At 55.1% G+C, this 18,517-nt stretch overlaps 1 protein-coding gene across 1 annotated transcript in view; it reads left to right on the plus strand.

Annotated features, from left to right (window-relative positions):
• The first annotated feature begins 11,294 nt into the window (after positions 1 to 11,294).
• The window catches only part of LOC141735002 (scavenger receptor cysteine-rich type 1 protein M130-like), a 75,966-nt gene continuing 68,743 nt past the window's right edge, over positions 11,295 to 18,517 (plus strand). Inside the window, exon 1 of the mRNA XM_074567418.1 lies at positions 11,295 to 11,383. Coding sequence (XP_074423519.1) covers positions 11,295 to 11,383 — 89 coding nt within the window. The remainder of the gene's footprint in view (positions 11,384 to 18,517) is intronic.

The raw sequence follows: 18,517 nt of genomic DNA on the forward strand, positions 1-18,517 counted from the left end.
GGTTTGCACAGGGGCTCGTACGGGTGGGGGAGGTTGGAGGTGTGGGAAAAGGGGGGATTTGGGGGTGGCACATGAAGGGCCTTCACGAGGACTTGCACAGGAGTTCGCACAAGGATTTACAGGAGGGTTTGTAGGAGGGGGTTGGGGTGGTGGGGGAGGGGGTTTAGTGGGGATTTGGGAGAAGGGGAGGGGGGAAGGTGTCCTGTGAGGGCTTTTTTCATAAGGGTTGGAATGAGGATTTCCAGGAGGGCTCGTGGCAGGGGGCTGGGGGGTGGTTGGGGAGGGGTTGAGGGGGGGCTGGGCGGGTGGGGAGTGCAGAGGGGGACGGGTGCTGGTGCACGGGGGTGTTGGCACAAGGGCTCGCACAAAGATTCACTCAAGGATTCGCACGAGACCTTGCACAAGGGCTTGCACAAGGGTTTGTGGGGGGCTGGGAGATTGAAGGGTGGGGGAGGGCTTTGAAGGGGGATTTGGGATTTTGGAGGTGGGGAGGGGGTGGCACATGAGGAGCTTTTGGAGGAGGATTTGCAGGAGGGTTCGCAGGTGGTTTGAAAGGGTGGGGGAGGGGTTTCAGGGGGGAATTGCAGAGGATTTAGGGGTGGGAGAGGGGGGTGGTGGGTGAGGAGACTCACATGAGGATTCACATCAGGGTTCGTGCAAACCCTCGTGCAAAGAGTCCGGGGCTGCGAGTGTTGGGGGGCTGGGGAGGGGGCTCACACGAGTGTTTGCACAAGGGTTCATGGGGGATGGGGGGTTGGGGGAGGGATTTGAGGGGAATTTGGGGGTTGCGGGATGGGATGGATGATGGTACATGTTTGCACGAGGGTTCGTAGTGGGGACAGGGGTGGCTCTGTTATCTTGATTTTACTGTCTCTGCTGAGGAAAAGCAGGGCTGTCCTGGCTCCCCAAGACTACCCCGTCATTTATGTATCCTGTGAGAGCCAGACAAGCCTTCACTCCCCTGGGCTGCACAAGAGATAGCAAAGCCAGTCTGAATTGCTCTTTAAGCACAGAGACTTCACCTCATTATCCAAATTCCACAGTTGACTCACTCCATGCACCACCGCACATCCATGACACCTCTTTCCTTCTATCACTCTTGAAGAACCATCTACGAACAAATGAAGACCCCCAGATAGGGGTTCTTCCCTTAAGTCAGATCGTATGGTACTCAATTACATCTGGTACTCAATTACATCTAAGCATTTGTGTGTAAGTGCTTCATCCTTTGCCTCTATTTTTTCACAAAAAGCTCGCTGGTTAAGGCAAGGGCTGGTAGTTAAAATCAAATCATCCTTTTCAATTAAAATTCCTTCATACTTCAGTATTCTTGAATCAGTTAGCCATTTTCCCACAGTTTGGGCTAAAATGGTTTTGACTTGGTGGGAGGTGCTAACTTCTATCATTCCCCCAAAGGTAAGCTTCCTGCTTTCTTCTACTAATAAAGCAGTAGCGGCTACTGCCTGCACACATTCGGGCCATCCTCGAGAAACTGGGTCTAGAAGCTTTGACAAATATGCTACTGGCTGTCGTTTATCCCCCCATTCTTGAGATAATATTCCCAGTGCAGCCCCTTTTTCTACAGTCACAAACAACTGAAATGGTTTCTCCAAGGATGGTAAAGCTAAAACTGGAGCAGTTATTAGGCTTTGCTTTAATTCGCATATCAAATTTTTCTCTTCCTCTGTCCATCTTAATATATTTGGTTCATCTACTAATAATTTAGAATACGGTCCTTTAGTCCTTTGTGCATACCCTTCTATCCACAGCCTGCAGTACCCGGTTACTCCTAAAAACTTTCTCAATTCCTTTTTGGTCTCAGGCAAGGGTAATTCCACTATTCCTTTAATCCTTTCAGGATTTATCTTGCGGCTTCCTTCACTAATCAAATGTCCTAAATATTTCACTTCTGATTCTACATACTGTAATTTTGGTTTTGAGACTCTTAACCCCTGCTGACCTAAAAAATTTAATAACTCATTGGCAGCTTCTTTTACTTTGTTTTCTTCTTCTCCCGAGATTAACAAATCATCCACATACTGAAGCAGGGCTATTCCCGATGGATGTTTGAATTGTTCGAGCACTTGTTCTAACACTTGCCCAAACAAATTAGGAGATTCTGTAAATCCCTGTGGTAGCACTGTCCATCTATATTGTTGCTTTCTCCCTGTATCTGGATCTTCCCATTCAAATGCAAATAGATCTCTGCTCCCTTCATCTAGAGGACAAGCCCAAAAAGCATCTTTTAAATCCACTACACTAAACCATTTATGACGATGAGGAATTTTACTCATTAGGGTATAGGGATTCAGGACCACCAGATGTCGTGCCTGCACTATTTCATTAATCTTTCTCAAGTCTTGCACTAAGCGATATGAACCATCCGTTTTTCGTACTGGCAGGATCGGAGTGTTAAAAGGGGACATACAGGGTTCTATTAACCCATCTTTGGCTAGTGCTTGTATTACTGGCTGCAGCCCTCGCCTTCCCTCAAGGGGAACTGGGTACTGCTTTTGTCGAATCACATTTGAATGCAGAATGAGTTTTACCCTGAGGGGTTCTATTTTTAACCCTCCTCGGTTCCCTTCACTCACCCATACCTCGGGACTTATCTTTTGCTCATCCTGTTCTGTTAGCAACTTCATAGATACCATTACCTGTTCTCTTAAAGTTTCTATCTTTAATTCTAAACCAGTGATAAGATCCCTACCTAGGAGGTTACTCCCAGCTTCCAGTATGTATAGCAGAGTTCCCATCACTTTTTCAGTTTCGCTTCCCACAATCATGGGTTCAAAAACAGGGACTGAGAGACCTTCACCCTTTATTCCTGACACAACTATGCATTGATTAGACAATTTTGCCCCTTGGGGTATAAAATTCAAAGAAGTTCTAGAAGCTCCAGTATCGACTAAGACGACTGCTTCCTCTTCCCGAGGTCCCACCTTTAAATTTATCAAGGGTTCCCGGTGGGACCTCGAGCTGGGGAACCCCTGACTTCCCTATGCTACATAATCAAAATCCATCAACGACAACACTCGTTCCTCCCTTCTCAAGTCAGGGCACTCCCGCCTCAAATGGCCTATTTTCCCACAATGGTAACACCCTGCCGGTGAACCCCGAGCTGCTGGTAGGAGTGGTCGGGGCAGTCCTTGTCCCCTGTTATTCACCCCTCTTCCTCGCCCCCAAGTAGCAGTCTAGGGGGTCCCACTTCGGGGATTCAGTTTCTTTGTCGATTGAAACATCATCGACAGTCTGGGCTGGGAACATATAAAATGGATTTGGGCATCCCCGAATCCTGAATCTATTCATCTTGACCCAGCAAAAAGCATATTCACCACCTTCTACTTCCTTATTATTCCTTGTTATTCACATACATGTTTAAAGTCTGACAGACCCAGTCTTCATCAGATCCAAATTTGGGCCAAAATATACTAGGAGGTGTTATGGGTTCTTTGGTCCAAACAAATTCAAATGCAAATGCAAACGCAAACATGTCCCCCCTGGGACACCTCTGGGATCCTCTAAGACAGACACAGGACCCCTAGGACACCCCTGAGACCCTTCCCAGGACGTCCACGGCCACCCCATCCACCCCTGGCCCCTCCAGGATGCGGTCCAAGCAAAACAAATCATTTTCTTTCTATCTTTATCCCTTGTACAACAAGAATCATTCCGAAACCTCAACATTCTCCCCTAAAGGACTGTCTGGTGGAATGTTCCCAGGGTCTTTAGTAGTATCCCTTTTTTCATCCCTAGGCCTAGAATCCTTATTTCCCATTCTGAACACAGACTTTTCTTACACCCCTTCCTTTCGCTTCGTCCTTCTCCAGCTGCACCCCTCGCGGGACTACAGAACCGCGGATCCGGACTCCACACTCACTTCGTACCGCAGTACGTCTCAGTCACTCACACACAAGTCTCTTAGAACGTCCCGACCACCAAGGCAATACTTTAACAGTCCGATTTTCCTTACCTTGGTCCGTGCATGGAGTTGGCTGGTCATACTCTCTGTGCCTACTGCACCTATCCCTTCTCCCCCTGTGCTTCACAGAGTGTGCCGTCCAACTGGGTCTCGAGATCTTAGTCGATTCCTCCTGGAATCCCCACTGACGATCCACGAGACCGTTGAAATCAACGGGACGCGTCTTCCCGTCCTTCGGCGACAGGGACTCCCAAGAAGATGACTTCGGCTCCCGGATGAGCCCCCAGATTGTGAGAAATAAGTTCCGGTCCAAATGAAATAGGCTCAGGCAGAATCCTCTGTGAAGCACATTTTTATTCACGTTCTTGCAAGAGCGGGTGACCTAGCAAGTAGGCACACTTCCAGTTCTTGAAACACACCTTGTTATTCCCTAATCCCGGCCGAATTTTTCCCTCCCCTGTTTCCCATTGGTTGGGTACTCCAGGGTTCACAGTCTGCCCGAGGCGCCTAAAATTCTTCCCACATGTCCTGCCTCTGTTTACTTCCCTCTATGCTACACCCAAAGGGATTATCTGACTAGTTTATTTCTTTCCTTTTTGGTAAAAGATTGCTCAATGTCATTAGCCCTGGTTAAATGTTTGACTCCCCTTCTAGACACTAATCCAGGAGGAATCAGTTTGTCCTTCTGTCTGTGTGATAAGAGATGTTCTACAAGCCTTTGCTGGAGCCTCTTTGTCTTAGTCATTCCCTTATCGTGTCACCTCTGATGGCAGCGGCTTTTCTCCTCTGCAAAAGCAATACCTGCCTTTCTTACACCAGGACTTGGCACGAGGATTTGCACAAGGCCTCACACCAGGGTTTGTTCGAGGGCTCTTCAGGGGCTGGGGGGAAATGAGGGGGCGGGGGAGGTGGGTGGTGGGGGATCAGGGGCACAGGGTGGGGTGGGCGTTGATGCGTGGTGGGTATTGCACAAAGGTTTGCATGAGGGTGCGTCGGGGGCTGAGGGGGCACTTGATGGGGGGGGGAGGGGTTTGGGGGGTTGGGAGGGGGCAGGGGGTGGGGGTGAGTAGGGGGGGGAAGTGCGTGAGGGGGGCTCGCACGAGGATTCACACAAGCCCTTGCAGGATTCACACAAGTGTTTGTAGAGGGTGGGGGAGGGGGTTGAGGGGGGACATGTGTGAGGGGGGTGGTGAGTTCACACGAGGGTTCGGGCGGGTTGAGAGGCTGGGGGAGCATTCCCAGGAGCGTTTGCACAAGGGTTTGCACACGGGTTCGCACAAGTGTTCGTGGTGGGGTGGGGGAGGGGGTGAGGGGGGATTTGGGGAGGGTGGCACAGGAGGGGCTTGCACAAGGGTTCGCACGAGGGTTTGCACAAGGTTTTGTGGGGAGCTGGAAGATTGGGGGGTAGGGGAGGGGTCTCACACGAGTGTTTGCACAAGAGTTCATAGGGGGCTGGGGGGGTTGAGGGGGTGAGGGAGGGATTTGAGGGGGATTTTGGGGGGTCGGGGAGGGGGTGGATGATGGTAGATGAGCATTTGCACGAGGATTTGTACGAGGCTTTGTAAGGAGTTTGAAGGGGTGGGGCAGGGGGTTCACGGTGGATTCGGGGGTGGGGGGAGAGGTTGGGGGTTGGCACATGATGGGGTCGCAGGAGGATTTTCACGAGGCTTTGTAGGGGGCTGGGGGAGGTTTTTGGATGGAATTTGGGGGGTGTGGGTGGTGGGTTTGCACAAGGGTTTGGGGGGCTTCAGAGGCTGGGGAGGGGGGATGGTGGCATTTAGGGTATTTTGCACATGGACTCGCACAAGAGTTTGTAGGGTTTGTAGGGCTGGGGGTGTTTCAGGGGTGGGGGAGAGGGTGGAAGGGGAGATTTGGGGTGGGAGGGGTAGGACGTGGGGTACGGGGGGGCTCGCACGAGACCCTGCACTAGGGTTTGTAGCAGGACTGGTGGCGTGGGATTGGGATTCTGCTCGAGGCCTCGCACAAGGACTCACATGGCGGTTCCTAGGGGACTGGGGGGGTTGGGGGAGGGGCTTAGAGGGGATTGGGGCGGGGTAGGGTGGCTTTGGGGGTGGGGGAGGGGTGTGGGAGCTGGGGGTGAGGCAGGAGGGGGCTTGCACAAAGATTCGCACGAGGGTTTGTAGGGGCTGGGGAGGGGGTTGAGGGGGGACTTAGGGCGTGGGGGAGGGGGGAGTGGGATGGACGGCGGCCCATGAGGGGGTTTTGCAGGAGGATTCGCACGAGGCCTCGCACCAGGGTTCACCAGGAGCTGGGGGTGTCGGGGGGTAGGGGAGGGGGCTCACACGAGTGTTTGCACAAGGGCTTATAGGGGTCGGGGGGGCTTGGGGGGTGGGAGTTGAGGGGGAATTTGGGGGGTGTGGGAGGGGGTGGGTGATGGTATGTGAGCTTTCGCACGAGGGCTCGTGGGGGGTGGAAGACTGGGGTGTGGGGAGGGGGCTGAGGTGGGGTTTAGGGGCTGGGGGAGTGGAGGTAGATGTCACACAAGGGGACTTTGCACGAGGGTTTGCATGAGTGTTCGTAGGGGTCTGGGGGTGTTGTGGGTAGTGGGGGGGGATTTGGGGTGTGTTGGGGGTAGGTGGGGGGGGTGGGGCAGGAGGGGGCTCACACAAGACCTTGCCCGAGGGCTCATAGGGGGATGATGGCGTGGGGTTGGGATTTTGCACGAGGCCTCACACGAGGGTTCACGGGAGGCATTTTGGGGGGGGGGGCAGGAGGTGGGTGGTGGCACATGAGGGGGCTGGAACGAGGCTTTGCACAAGGATTCGCACGAGGCCCTGCACGAGGGTTCGCACGACAGCTCATGGGGTGCTGTAGGGGGAAGGGGCATGGGGGAGGGGTTTGAGGGCAATTTGGAGGGTGAAGGGGGGGGTTCAAGGGGGATATAGGGGGTGGCGAAGGAGGAGGCTTGCGTGAGGGTTGGCATGAGGTTTGACAGGGAGGGCTGGGGTGGTGGGGTAGGGGCGTGAGGGGGCATTTGGGGGCGGGGGAGGCGGTGGATGTCGTGCAAGGGGGTTTTGCCCGAGGGTTTGAAGGACAAGTTCCCCAAGGGCTTGTGTTAGGGAGAGCGGGGGGTGTTGGAGGATGTGGGGGACGGGGTTGAGGGTGGGTTTGGGAAGGGGGGAGGGGGTTTGCACGAGGCCTTGCATGCTGATTCGCACAAAGGTTCACAGGGGGCTGCGGGGGTTGGGAGAGGGGAAGTAGGGAAGTGGGGGAGGGGCTGTTGGGGGGAGGGGAGAGGGAGGTGGGCGGGGGGGGGGCTGTCACAAGGGTTTGCAGGGGGGTTGGGAGGGGTTGGAAGGTGGGGGAGGGGCTGGCAGAGATTTGTAGGTGGGGGAGGGGTGGATGATGGTACCTGAGCGTTCCCACAAGTTTGCACAGGAGTTTGCAGGAGGGTTCACAAAAGGGTTCATAAGGGAGTGGGGAAGGGTGGGGGAGGGGAGAGAGATTTGGGAGGTGAGGGAGGGGGTGGTGGCGCACGAGGGGGCTCGCGGTAGTATTTGCGCGAGGCCTCGCATGAGGGCTCGCACGAGGGATCCTGCAGGGCTGGGGGTTAGAGGTCTTGGGAAAGGGGTCGAGGGGGGATTTGGGGGGGTGGTACAGGAGGGGGCTGGCAGGAGGATTCGCACCGAGGCCTTGCACAAGGATTCGTGGGGGGATTGGGGGGTGGGGGACGGGTTTGAGGGGGTATTTGGGGGTGGGGAAGGGAATGGATGTTGCGCAAGGCATTTTTGCACGAGGCCTTCAACAAGGATTTCCATGAGGGCTTGTTGTAGGGGGCTGGGGGGGAGCAGTGATTTGGGGGGTGAAGGAGGGGGTTGAGGGGGGATTTGGAGGCAGGGGGAGTGCCGGGGGGGTGTGTGTGCAGGGGTCCGGAAGGAGGATTCACACGAGGGTTTCCCCAAGGATTCACACAAGGGTCCCTGGGGGTGGTTGGGGTTTTGGGGAGGGGTGGAGGGTTGGACTCGGGGGTGGGGCAGTGCACGAGGGGGCTTGCACGAGGGCTCGCACAGAGATTCACACGAAGATTCACACGAGGCCTTGCATGAGGGTTTGTGGGAGGCTGGAAGATCGGGGGGGGCGGGGGTGGAGTGGGGGGATGTGCAGGAGGGGCCACAATCCAACTCACCGATCTCCTGGGTCCTCCCAAACCTCTGGGTCCCCCCTGAACACCTCGGTCTCCCCAGACACCCCTGTTCCCAACCCCCTGGGTCCCCCCAAAACCTGACTCCCGGAACACCTGTGTCCCTGCCAAACCCCCGGGTCCACCCAACTCCCGGTCCACCCCCAGACCACCATCTTCTGCCTGTCCCCAACCTCCTGGGTCCCCCCAAAGTCCTGGGTTCCCCCAAACTCTTGAGTTCCCCCACAGTCACCCATCTCCCTCCCACTTCCTGTGTCACTCCAACCCCTTGGCTTCCCCCATAGACATTCACTTCCAACCTCCTGGGTCTCCCCAACCTCTTGTATACCCCCAAGATCCCACCTCCTCCATCTCCTGAGATCCCCCCGAAATGTCGTCACCCTCTTGGCTGACTGGGTGGTGAAGAAGGTGGGGCTGAAGGCCAACCAGACGATGCAGGTGGTGTACATGGCGAAGCCGATGGGTTTGGCTTCACTGAAGGCCTCAGAGACCCCCCGGGCTTTGACAGCATAGACGGTGCAGGTCAACATGAGAAGAAGGGCATAGGCCAATCAGCCCAAGGTGCCACCTTTGGCTATGTCACACCTAGGGACACCATGGGCATCTTCAGGGTTGGGGGTTCAACCCATCTTCTAGTTGATGAGGGAGTGAGGAGAGCAAAGGAGGAGCCAAATGGGAGCAGCCATCAGTTAGAGGCTGCTCAAGGTGAAGGTGATGACAAGTTGGGAGATGGGGCTGATGAAACGGGGAGGGGTCACCGACCATTTGCCAGGGGCAGTGAGGGGGGAGGACAATCAAGAGAAGAGCATGGGGTGCCCAGATGCCTGGGTTCCTTTTCAGACACATGGATCCACCCCCAAACATCGAGATTCCTCCCTAGAGGAGGAGGAGGAACCAGCCCATATGCCTCCATCCCCTTGGTTTGCTTGAGCCTCACATGCTTGGGTCCCCTTCCCAGACACCTGGGTCCTCTAGAACTCCATCCTACATCCCTCCTGACCCTCCACCCAAACTCTTGACCCGCGACCCAAGATCCTCCCCACAACGTGGACTCCTGGATCCTTCTTGATCTCTTGTGTCCTCCAGAACTCTTGGTTTCCCCCATAACTCACCTTCCTTGAAGACAGATTAGATGTGGTTGGTCTTGGTAAGGAGCATGGGATAGGTGGAACCCCATCCTACGTCCCTCAACCTCAACTCATGGGTTCTTCCCTGGACTCCTGTCCCCCCCCGGTCTCCCGCGTCCTCCAAAACCTCCGTGTCCCTCCATGACTCACTCTGCTTTAAGATCCTGTAGATCATGTTGGTCTTGGTGAGGAGTGTGGTGTAGGTGAGGCTCATCCCCAAGCCCAAGAAGAGTTTTGGTAGGGCGCAGGTGCCCACCCTGGGCATCCAGGAGGAGAACACTCCCTCTGGACATCTCACCCTGTGTGGACATCCCACCCCACCCATCACGAGGACCCAGAGGAAGAACCTCCCCCAAGGAACCCAGATGACCATGGGAATCCACCAGGACACCATGGAGTCCCACCAGGAGATCCAGGGGAAGCACCTATAGGGTCACAGACATCCAGGAGAAAACTCCCCCATGCACATCCCACCCCACCCACAGAGGACCCATATGTCCAGGAAGAGCACCCAGCTGGCCATGGGGGGGCCCACCAGGAGAACATGGAGGGGCACCCGTGGGGACCCAGATGACCATGGGTGGACCCACCAGGACAGGTACCCATAGGCATGGGGAAGGTGGTTACACGCATAGGGATTTGAGGGGGTCCCTAAGGGCTGGGGAAGGGGACACTGGCACCCTATGGGGGAAGGGGCATCTAAGGGGTGGGGAGGAGGCTCTGGCATCTATAAGGGTGGGGGGACACCCTACAGGGACTTGGGGATCCTGGACGCCTGGGTCCCGCCCCCCATCCCGCTCCCCTGGGTCACTGCTCCTGGGTGCCTGGGTCCCCTGAGAGCTGTCACCAAACACAGGGCAGGGGTCACCCCCTCCCAGATGCCTGGGTCCCCTCCGCCAAGCTTGACCAAACTCCCGTGATCCTCTGCCCTGCCCCCCAATTAAAAGCAGCTGTTAATTACTTGGGGGAGTGTTATTAGGGGTGCCCTCGCAACACCTCCTGGGGGTCCTGCCGTGCGTGGGGGGACCCTAATCCCTGCCATGGGCTGACGGGAGATTGGGAGGACTACTGGAACATTGAGGGGACCCAGAGGGGGTCTAAGGGGACATGGAGGGGTTGACGGGACATTGGGGGTGGCTGAGGGGACACTGGTGAGGTCTAAGGGGACATATGGGGTTCAGAGGATACTTGGGGGAGTATGGGGGGGCTGAGGGGACATTGGGGGGGTCTAAGGGGAGCCAGTGAGGACTGATGTGACATCTGGGGGGCCAAAGGGGCATGGGGGAACTGAGGGGACATTGTAGGGCCTTGGGGGAATGAGGGGCCCCAGAGTGAGTTAAAGAGGACATGGCGGGGCTAAGGGGACATTGGCGAGGGGCTACGGGAGGCTGAGGGGACATTGGGGGGTGTCCAAGGGGACATTTTGGGTGGCTGAAGTGACATTAGCGGGGGCGAAGGGGCCTGAGGACAGCCAGAGGGTGTTTAAGGGGACACGGGGGTGTTGAGGGGACATTGGAGAGGCTGGGCAGATGTTGGGGGGGGTGCGGCTGAGGGGACACTGGGGCGCTGAGGGGGACCCGGTGGCACTGAGGGGGCTGTGGGTGCTCGGGGGTCTGAGGGTACCCGGGGGACGTGAGGAGGGCCCGGGGGGGGTGAGGGGATGCTGGGGGACCCGGGGACGCACCAGCCTGAGGACGCGGAGCCGCCGCCGCCGCACGCCGCTCCCGCCGAAACGCCGCCGCGCGCTGCCCGCCGTGGCCACGCCCCCAGCAGTTAACAGCGGCCTGAGCCACGCCCCCACCCCGCGGCCCCACCCCCGCTTTGCGCTTTCCGGCCACGCTTTCCGGCCTTGTCGCGACAGCGCTCGCCGGGGGGCGGGGGGGGACTCGGGCGTCCGCGGAGTGAGTCCCCCGCACACACTCAGGGGAAACTGAGGCACGCACAAGCCTTGAGGGTGGTGGGGGGGTGTCCTAGAGGTCCCTAGGCATCCGGGCGACCCCCATCCCCCTTCAATCAAGGCGGTGTTAGCGCATGAGCGGCTGTTAGGAATGTTACAGTAGCTGGAGACAGCATTAGGAGCATTATGGGAGCCGGGCACCAGCAGAGGGTTAGGCTGAAGCCTGATATGAAGGCTATTAGCAGCTATTGTAAGCAGCTATTCGGGGTGTTACGGTAAGCGGACCCCAATATTCGGGGCATTATGGGAGCTAGACCCCACTATGACGGTAGCTCGGAGCCTGGTATCAAGTCTGGAGCAGCTATAAGGGGCCTTATAGTACCTGCACCCCAATATTAGGGGTCTTAAGGTACCTAAAGCCTGCTGTTAAGATCATCTGGGTGCCTGAGGCAGCTATTAGGGGCATTATGGTACCAGGTCCCCAATACTGGGAGCGTTATGGTGGCTGTACCCCACTTTTAGGGTGTTGCATTAAGAGGCAAAATGGTTTTGGCAGGAAATAAACCCCCTTGCGTTCTAACACTCCTCACCGAGGCGGGAGGCCGGGTGCGGCTGGGTTTAAGTTCTGAGTGATGCCCAGTTCACCACTATCAGTCCAGTCACGTTTAATGTATAAAACTGTTACGATTTGGATACACTAATAGTGGGCTGCGCCTCCAGTCTAGTCGTGCTCATGAACCAGCACGGCCACTCTCGAGTCTCTGGTCGCGTTCAGTGAGAAACTGAAACGACCAGCTACTGAAACAGTGCGATTTATTTAAGCAACAGATAGAGAGGTTCAGCCCGTTGACTGGTCCCAGAAGCCAAAGGCAGTCTGTGATGGAGTCCTCCTTGACTTGTTCACGATGGTGTCTTCCCTCATGCCGCCCCTTTCTTGGGCTATTTTTATACTATTTTTTACCTTCAAGGTGGAGTTCGAATGACTTCAGTGTCGTGGTTTAGCCTCAGACAGCAACAAAGAACCACGTGCCGCTCGCTCGGGCATTCCCAATACGGGAAGAATTGGAAGAAAAAGGCAAGACTCTTGGGTTGAGACAAAGGCAGTTTAACAGAACAGCAAAGGGAACAAGAAACACCAACAATAACACGGATAGAGGAATGTACAAACACGATTATGGAACCACCACTCCCTGACCAGACCCAGCCCGCCCCAGCCCACTCCAAGTGGCGACTTCTTGCCCCCTCCCCCGGCAGCTCAGGGTGGGCATGGCTCACATGGCATGGAATACCAGGAAAAATTAACCCTATCCCGGCTGGAACCAGGACATTATCCACCCCTTAGTCCATACCATCTATGGTATGGCCCAGATCTTACAGGTTCCAATGAATTGCCACCACTTTCCCCTGCCATATATATATACACACATATATATTCATGCAGATATAATGCCCTTAGTTTATGGGCCATCCCTCCAAGGTGTCCGTTGAGTTCTTTTCATCTTTGATGGAGCTTTGGGCTCCATCTGTCAGAACAGTCTCTCAGGGCAGGTGAGATGCTGGGTGGTGCTGGCCTCTTGCATGCTGTATTGTCGGAGCTTGTGACTGGTGCACCCGGTGTGGCTCATGCACACAGTCCGTGGGCTGAAGACGTAGATCTTGAGGACAGTTTCTGGGCACCACCTGCTGAGGTCAGTTCTGATCCCATCACCCCTGTGCCTTACTCCTAGTACAGCTGATAGCAATTATAGTAATGAGGACATACAGTGACAGTGTTACTTAGCAATTAACAACACACAATTTGATTCATTGGCTATTCTCACCCAAAATCAGATCCCCATGAAGTACACATCGGAGCTGCCCATCCTTCCGCATCACCCACCAAGTGCACCCAGGCCCTTGGGCAAAAGCAGTCCCACGGATGGGTTTGCCTTTGCCTGAGGCAGGACTGACCCAGACTGTCTTCCCTGGCATATTCTTCATGAGCACTACGGGGACTTTATCCCCTTCTACGGTACGTGGAAGTTTTGATTGGGCAGGGCCAGCCCCATTGGTAGATCCCCTGGGGTTAACTAGCCAGGTAGCCTTTGCTAAATGTGCATCCCAGTGTTTTAAAGTCCCACCACCCATTGCTCTCAGTGTAGTTTTTAACAGCCCATTGTATCGTTCCATCTTCCCAGAGGCTGGTGCGTGACAGGGGATGTGATACACCCACTCAATGCCATGCTCTTTGGCCCAGGTGTCTATGAGGCTGTTTCAGAAATGATTCCCGTTGTCCGACTCAGTTCTCTCTGGGGTACCATGTCGCCACAGGACTTGTTTTTCAAGGCCCAGGATAGTGTTCCGGGCAGTGGCACGGGGCACAGGGTATGTTTCTAGCCATCCAGTGGTTGCTTCCACCATTGTGAGCACATGGCGCTTGCCTTGACGGGTTTGTGGCAGTGTGATGTAATCCATCTGCCAGGCCTCCCCACATTTGTATTTCAGCCATCGCCCTCCATACCAAAGAGGCTTCAAACGCTTGGCTTGCTTGATTGCAGCGCATGTCTCACATTCATGGATGACCTGTGCAACAGTGTCCATGGTCAAGTCCACCCCTCAGTCATGAGCGCATCTATATGTTGCATCTCTTCCTTGATGGCCTGAGGAGTCATGGGCCCACCGAGCTAGGAATAGTTCACCCCTATGTTGCCAGTCCAGATCCAGCTGAGCCACTTCAATCCTAGCAGCCCGATCCACCTGCTGCTTGTTCTGATGTTCCTCCGTGGCCCCATTCTTCGGTACATGGGCATCTACGTGGCGTACTTTCACAACCAGATTCTCTATCCGGGCAGCAATATCTTGCCATAGTTCAGCAGCCCAGGTGGGTTTGCCTCTGCGCTGCCAGTTGCCCTGCTTCTGCTGCTGTAGCCACCCCCACAGAGCATTTGCCACCATCCATGAGTCAGTGTAGAGATAAAGTACCGGCCATTTTTCTCGCTCGGCAATGGCCAAAGCCAGCTGAATGGCTTTCACCTCTGCAAACTGCCTCGATTCACCTTGTCCTTCACTGGCCTCTGCAACTTGTCGTGTAGGACTCCACACAGCAGCCTTCCACTTTCCATGCTTTCCCACAATCCGGCAGGACCCAGCAGTGAACAGGGCATCTTTCTTCCCATTTTCTGGCAGTTTATTATATGGTGGGGCCTCTTCCGCACGCGTCACCTCCTCCCCTGGTGACATTCCGAAATCCTTGCCTTCTGGCCAGTCCGTGATCACCTCCAGAGTTCCTGGGCGACTGGGGTTTCCCATTCGAGTTCGCTGTGTGACCAGTGCAAGCCACTTACTCCCTGTGGCACCAGTTGCATGATGTGTGGTGGGGACCCTTTCTTTGAGCATCCAGCCCAGCACCGGCAGTCGAGGTGCTGGGAGGAGCTGTGCTTCTGTACCAACCTCTTCAGAAGCAGCTCGAACCCCTTCATATGCTGCCAAGATCTCTTTTTCTGTTGGAGTGTAGCGGGCTTTGGATCCTCTGTATCCCCGACTCCAAAACCCCAGGGGTCGACCTCGGGTCTCCCCTGGTGCTTTCTGCCAGAGGCTCCAGGTAGGGCCGTTCTCCCCGGCTGCGCTGTAGAGCACGTTTTCAACGTCTTGTCCTGCCCGGACTGGCCCCAGGGCCACTGCATGGACTCTTTCCTGTCTGATTTGTTCAAAAGCTTGTCGCTGCTCAGAACCCCATTTAAAATCGTTCTTCTTCCGGGTTACTTGATAGAGAGGGATTACAATTAGACTGTGATGTGGGATATGCATTCTCCAAAACCCCACAATGCCTAAGAAAGCTTGTGTTTCCTTTTTACTAGTTGGTGGAGACATAGCTGCTATGTTGTTGATCACATCCATTAAATACCCACATAAAAATACCCTCTGCTGACGTAATCTATACCAAGGATGCACGGAGCCTCTGGGCCAGTCACAATGGGATGCTTTTGCCACTCATTCCCAGTTAGGCTCACTTCAGCCTCCAGTACAGTCAGCTCTTGGGACCCCCCTGTCACCCCAGAAATACAGATGGGTTCTGCCCCTCTGTAGCTTGATGGTATTAGGGTGCACTGTGCACCCGTGTCCACTAGAGCCTCATACTCCTGTGGGTCTGATGTGCCAGGCCATCGAATCCACACCGTCCAATAAACCCGGTTGTCCCTTTCCTCCCCCTGTTCGGAGGCAGGGCCCCCCTAATCCTGGTCATAGTATCTGTTACTCACTTCTTGCAGAAATGACTTGGAAGTTCCTTCAAGAGGATCAGAAGTAAGATCAGACCTTCTGCTCTGTCTGGGGAACTGCCCCCTGGAAACCAGGGTGGCACTTTTCCTGGAGGGATCCTCTTTTGTGGTTGTCCTTCCTTGCAACTCCTGTACCCGTGTCCGCAGGGTCGAAGTAGGTTGTCCATCCGACTTCCTCATGTCCTCCCCGTGGTCACGCAGGTAGAACCACAGGGTGCCTCGTGGTGTGTACCCTCTGTACTCTCTCTCTTGAGTGGGGAAACGCCTGCTCCTAATAGCTGAGATGCTGGCCCATACAGGTGGGGAGTAGGACATATTCTCTTCAAGTTGCTGGACCTTCCGCGACAGTTTCTCCACAGCTGAGACAAGGCGGGAAGAGAGACTTTTTCATATGGCCGGAGCCGGCCAGCCACCTCATCCACCCTTGGTCCCTCTTCGCCTTTCCATTCCATTACTGCCAGTGAGTTGGCATATGAGGATGGTGCGCTCCATACAAACTTCCGCCACATGGGCCTTGTGCATTGCACCTCATCAGGGTCTGTGGGTAAGTCTGCATCATCCAGGTGACAATGTGCTCGCCTGAATGTCGGCTGAAATCTTTTCGCATATCCCGCAGCTCACTCAAGGATAGGGACCGAGTAATTATCTCTGGTTCTGCCTCTTCCTCCTGTTCTCGTGATGGCCCTGGTTCATCGTTATCCCTTACTAAGAGAACTGATTTCTTCATGTACTTCTTCTTCTGTATGGGGGCAACTGATACTGGCGCGGTTTGGTTCCCTGCTTCATTGGCAGTGGCTGCCACTGGGGTTGGAGGAGCCGCAGTGTCTGTCGCAGGGGTTGCAGTAGCCGCAGTCTCTGTCGCAGGGGTTGCAGTAGCTGCAGTGTCTGTTGTCCTGGTCTCCATCTCTTCCCCCTGAGGGTGCTGCGTAACACTGAGCAGGGCCTGGTAGATACTGGCCAGGGCCCAGCACAGTGCGGTGAGTTGTGCCTCTCCAGAATAGCCACAGCATTTTCCCTTCAGATATTCTACCTCTCTGTCAGGGTCCGGTAATTGTTCAGGGGTGAAGTCCCAGACCATTGGAGGCGAGAAGTTCTCTAGGTACCTGCCCGTGTTCTCCCACATGCCGTGCCACCCCTGACTGTCCAGCCTCGGAGCAGGTCTCTGGGTGGTCGTCTTAAATAGTTGTTTAACCCTGAACAGGACCTGGAACACATTCAGCAGACATAACAATAGGACCAGGCTGGTTTGAGCATCCCAAGGATATTCAAAATTCTCAAAAGCTGTCATACCTGACCCGAAGGAGAAAATGGAGGCAAAAGAGCTGGGGAAAGTGTCCCCCCATTTCCCCCACAGACTGGGTGTAATTATTAATAAATTGTGAGAGACGGTGCCCAAGGTACGGACAGGACAGCAATGCCACTTAAACGCCCCCAAGTAACTGTCTAACAAGTGATGTTCTCATATCCTAAGCCGATATCACACAGGACAGTAAAATGACAATCCTGATCCCTCTCCCAGAGGTGATAAACAGCATTGCAGGGAGTACATAAGCCATAGAGGAATTTACATGACACAGCCACGAGAACAAACCAAGCAACATGGTGACCAGTGACTATTTACCTAATACAATAAATGCATACAACAAATTGGTTTTTCCAAGCTCTAGTTGGATTCTGTTGTTATCTCAACCCTTCGAGCCCCACGTTGGGTGCCAAAAAAGGACTGTTGTGGTTTGGCCTGAGACGGCAACAAGGAACTAAGTGCCGCTCGCTCGGGCCTTCCCAATACGGGAAGAATTGGAAGAAAAAAGGCAGAACTTGTGGGTTGAGACAAAGGCAGTTTAACAGAAGAGCAAAGGGAACAAGAAAACAACAACAATAACACGGACAGAGGAATGTACAAACACGACTACGGAACCGCCGCTCACCAACCGGACCCGGGACGCCCCAGCCCGCTCCCCAGCAGCGACTTCCTGGCCCCTCCTCTGGCAGCTCCGCCTGGCCATGGCTCACATGGCATGGAATACCTGTGTCCCTGATGGAGCCCGGGGAGAATTAACCCTGTCCCTGCCAGAACCAGGACAATGACTTGCTTCCTTCTCCAGGAGACCTGGCTCTGCCCCACATGCCCACTGCAGCACGTCCTCACATGGTCACACAGCGCCGCTGACATTGGGGTTTTCCTCTCCTGGGCACTTCCCACACCACTCCAGACCCACCCTGTCTCTCTCCCACCTTCCCCGCCATCTGCCCAGCCCAGCCCAAAAGAGCCCCCTGCTCTGGGCTGGCCCCACAGCAGTGCTCCCCACAGGGAACTGCAGAGCTCTGGGCACTCCCCCCACAGCCCCAGCCCCTCTGAAGGGCACCACAGCTGCTGGGGGCAGAGAGGGCTCTCAGCCTCCCCATCACCCCAGGGCTGGAGCTGGCCCCAAGGGCCAGCAGAGGCCACTCGCTCTCTGGCTCTCCTGCCTTCAGCTGCAGCTGATCCCCAGCCCAAACTGCCTTTGCCCCGCTCTGCCTCCCCGCCTGCCCTGCTCCCCAGGACAGCAGGAGACTCCTGGCCCTGGGGCTCCTCAGGCAGCTCCCGCATCTCTCCAGTCTCCTTTCCCTCTGCATGATGCATCTTCACTGCCTCCCACGGCCCTGCAGAGTCCTGGCTTGTGGGTACCTGGATTTAGTGATTTGTCCTGGGGGGACCTATCTCTGAGACTTAAACTCTTCTCTGTCTCCATTCACTTCCCATCCCAGAGAACATGGAGTGTCCCCGTCTTCTCCTGACCACTCCAGATTCCTTTCCACATGGATTGAAATCTGCCATCAGCCCCATCATACCTGTGACAGCCTGAGGAATGTTACTGGGAGGTCATGTACCGTCTCCACTGCCCCTCTACACCAAGAAGAGAGCCTTCAACTAAGTCTTGGTGTCTAAAATATGCCAGTGCTACTGTGACATTATTTCCCAAAACAAAGTGGAAAGACGCTTGGGAAGTCCAGTTCCTTAGGCTTGTTCGTAGCCAAAACGGTATCAAGCAGACCCAGCCATCAGGCACCACACTCAGGAGATCCCCTTTTATTGTAGAGATGCTCTTAGGGAGGAAAGAGGTGACACATGGTTCTTCAAGAATGAGACAGAACAGGAAAGAGCCTGAAGAG

Source organism: Larus michahellis, chromosome 27 (assembly GCF_964199755.1).
Source record: "Larus michahellis chromosome 27, bLarMic1.1, whole genome shotgun sequence".
NCBI classification, from domain to species: domain Eukaryota; kingdom Metazoa; phylum Chordata; class Aves; order Charadriiformes; family Laridae; genus Larus; species Larus michahellis.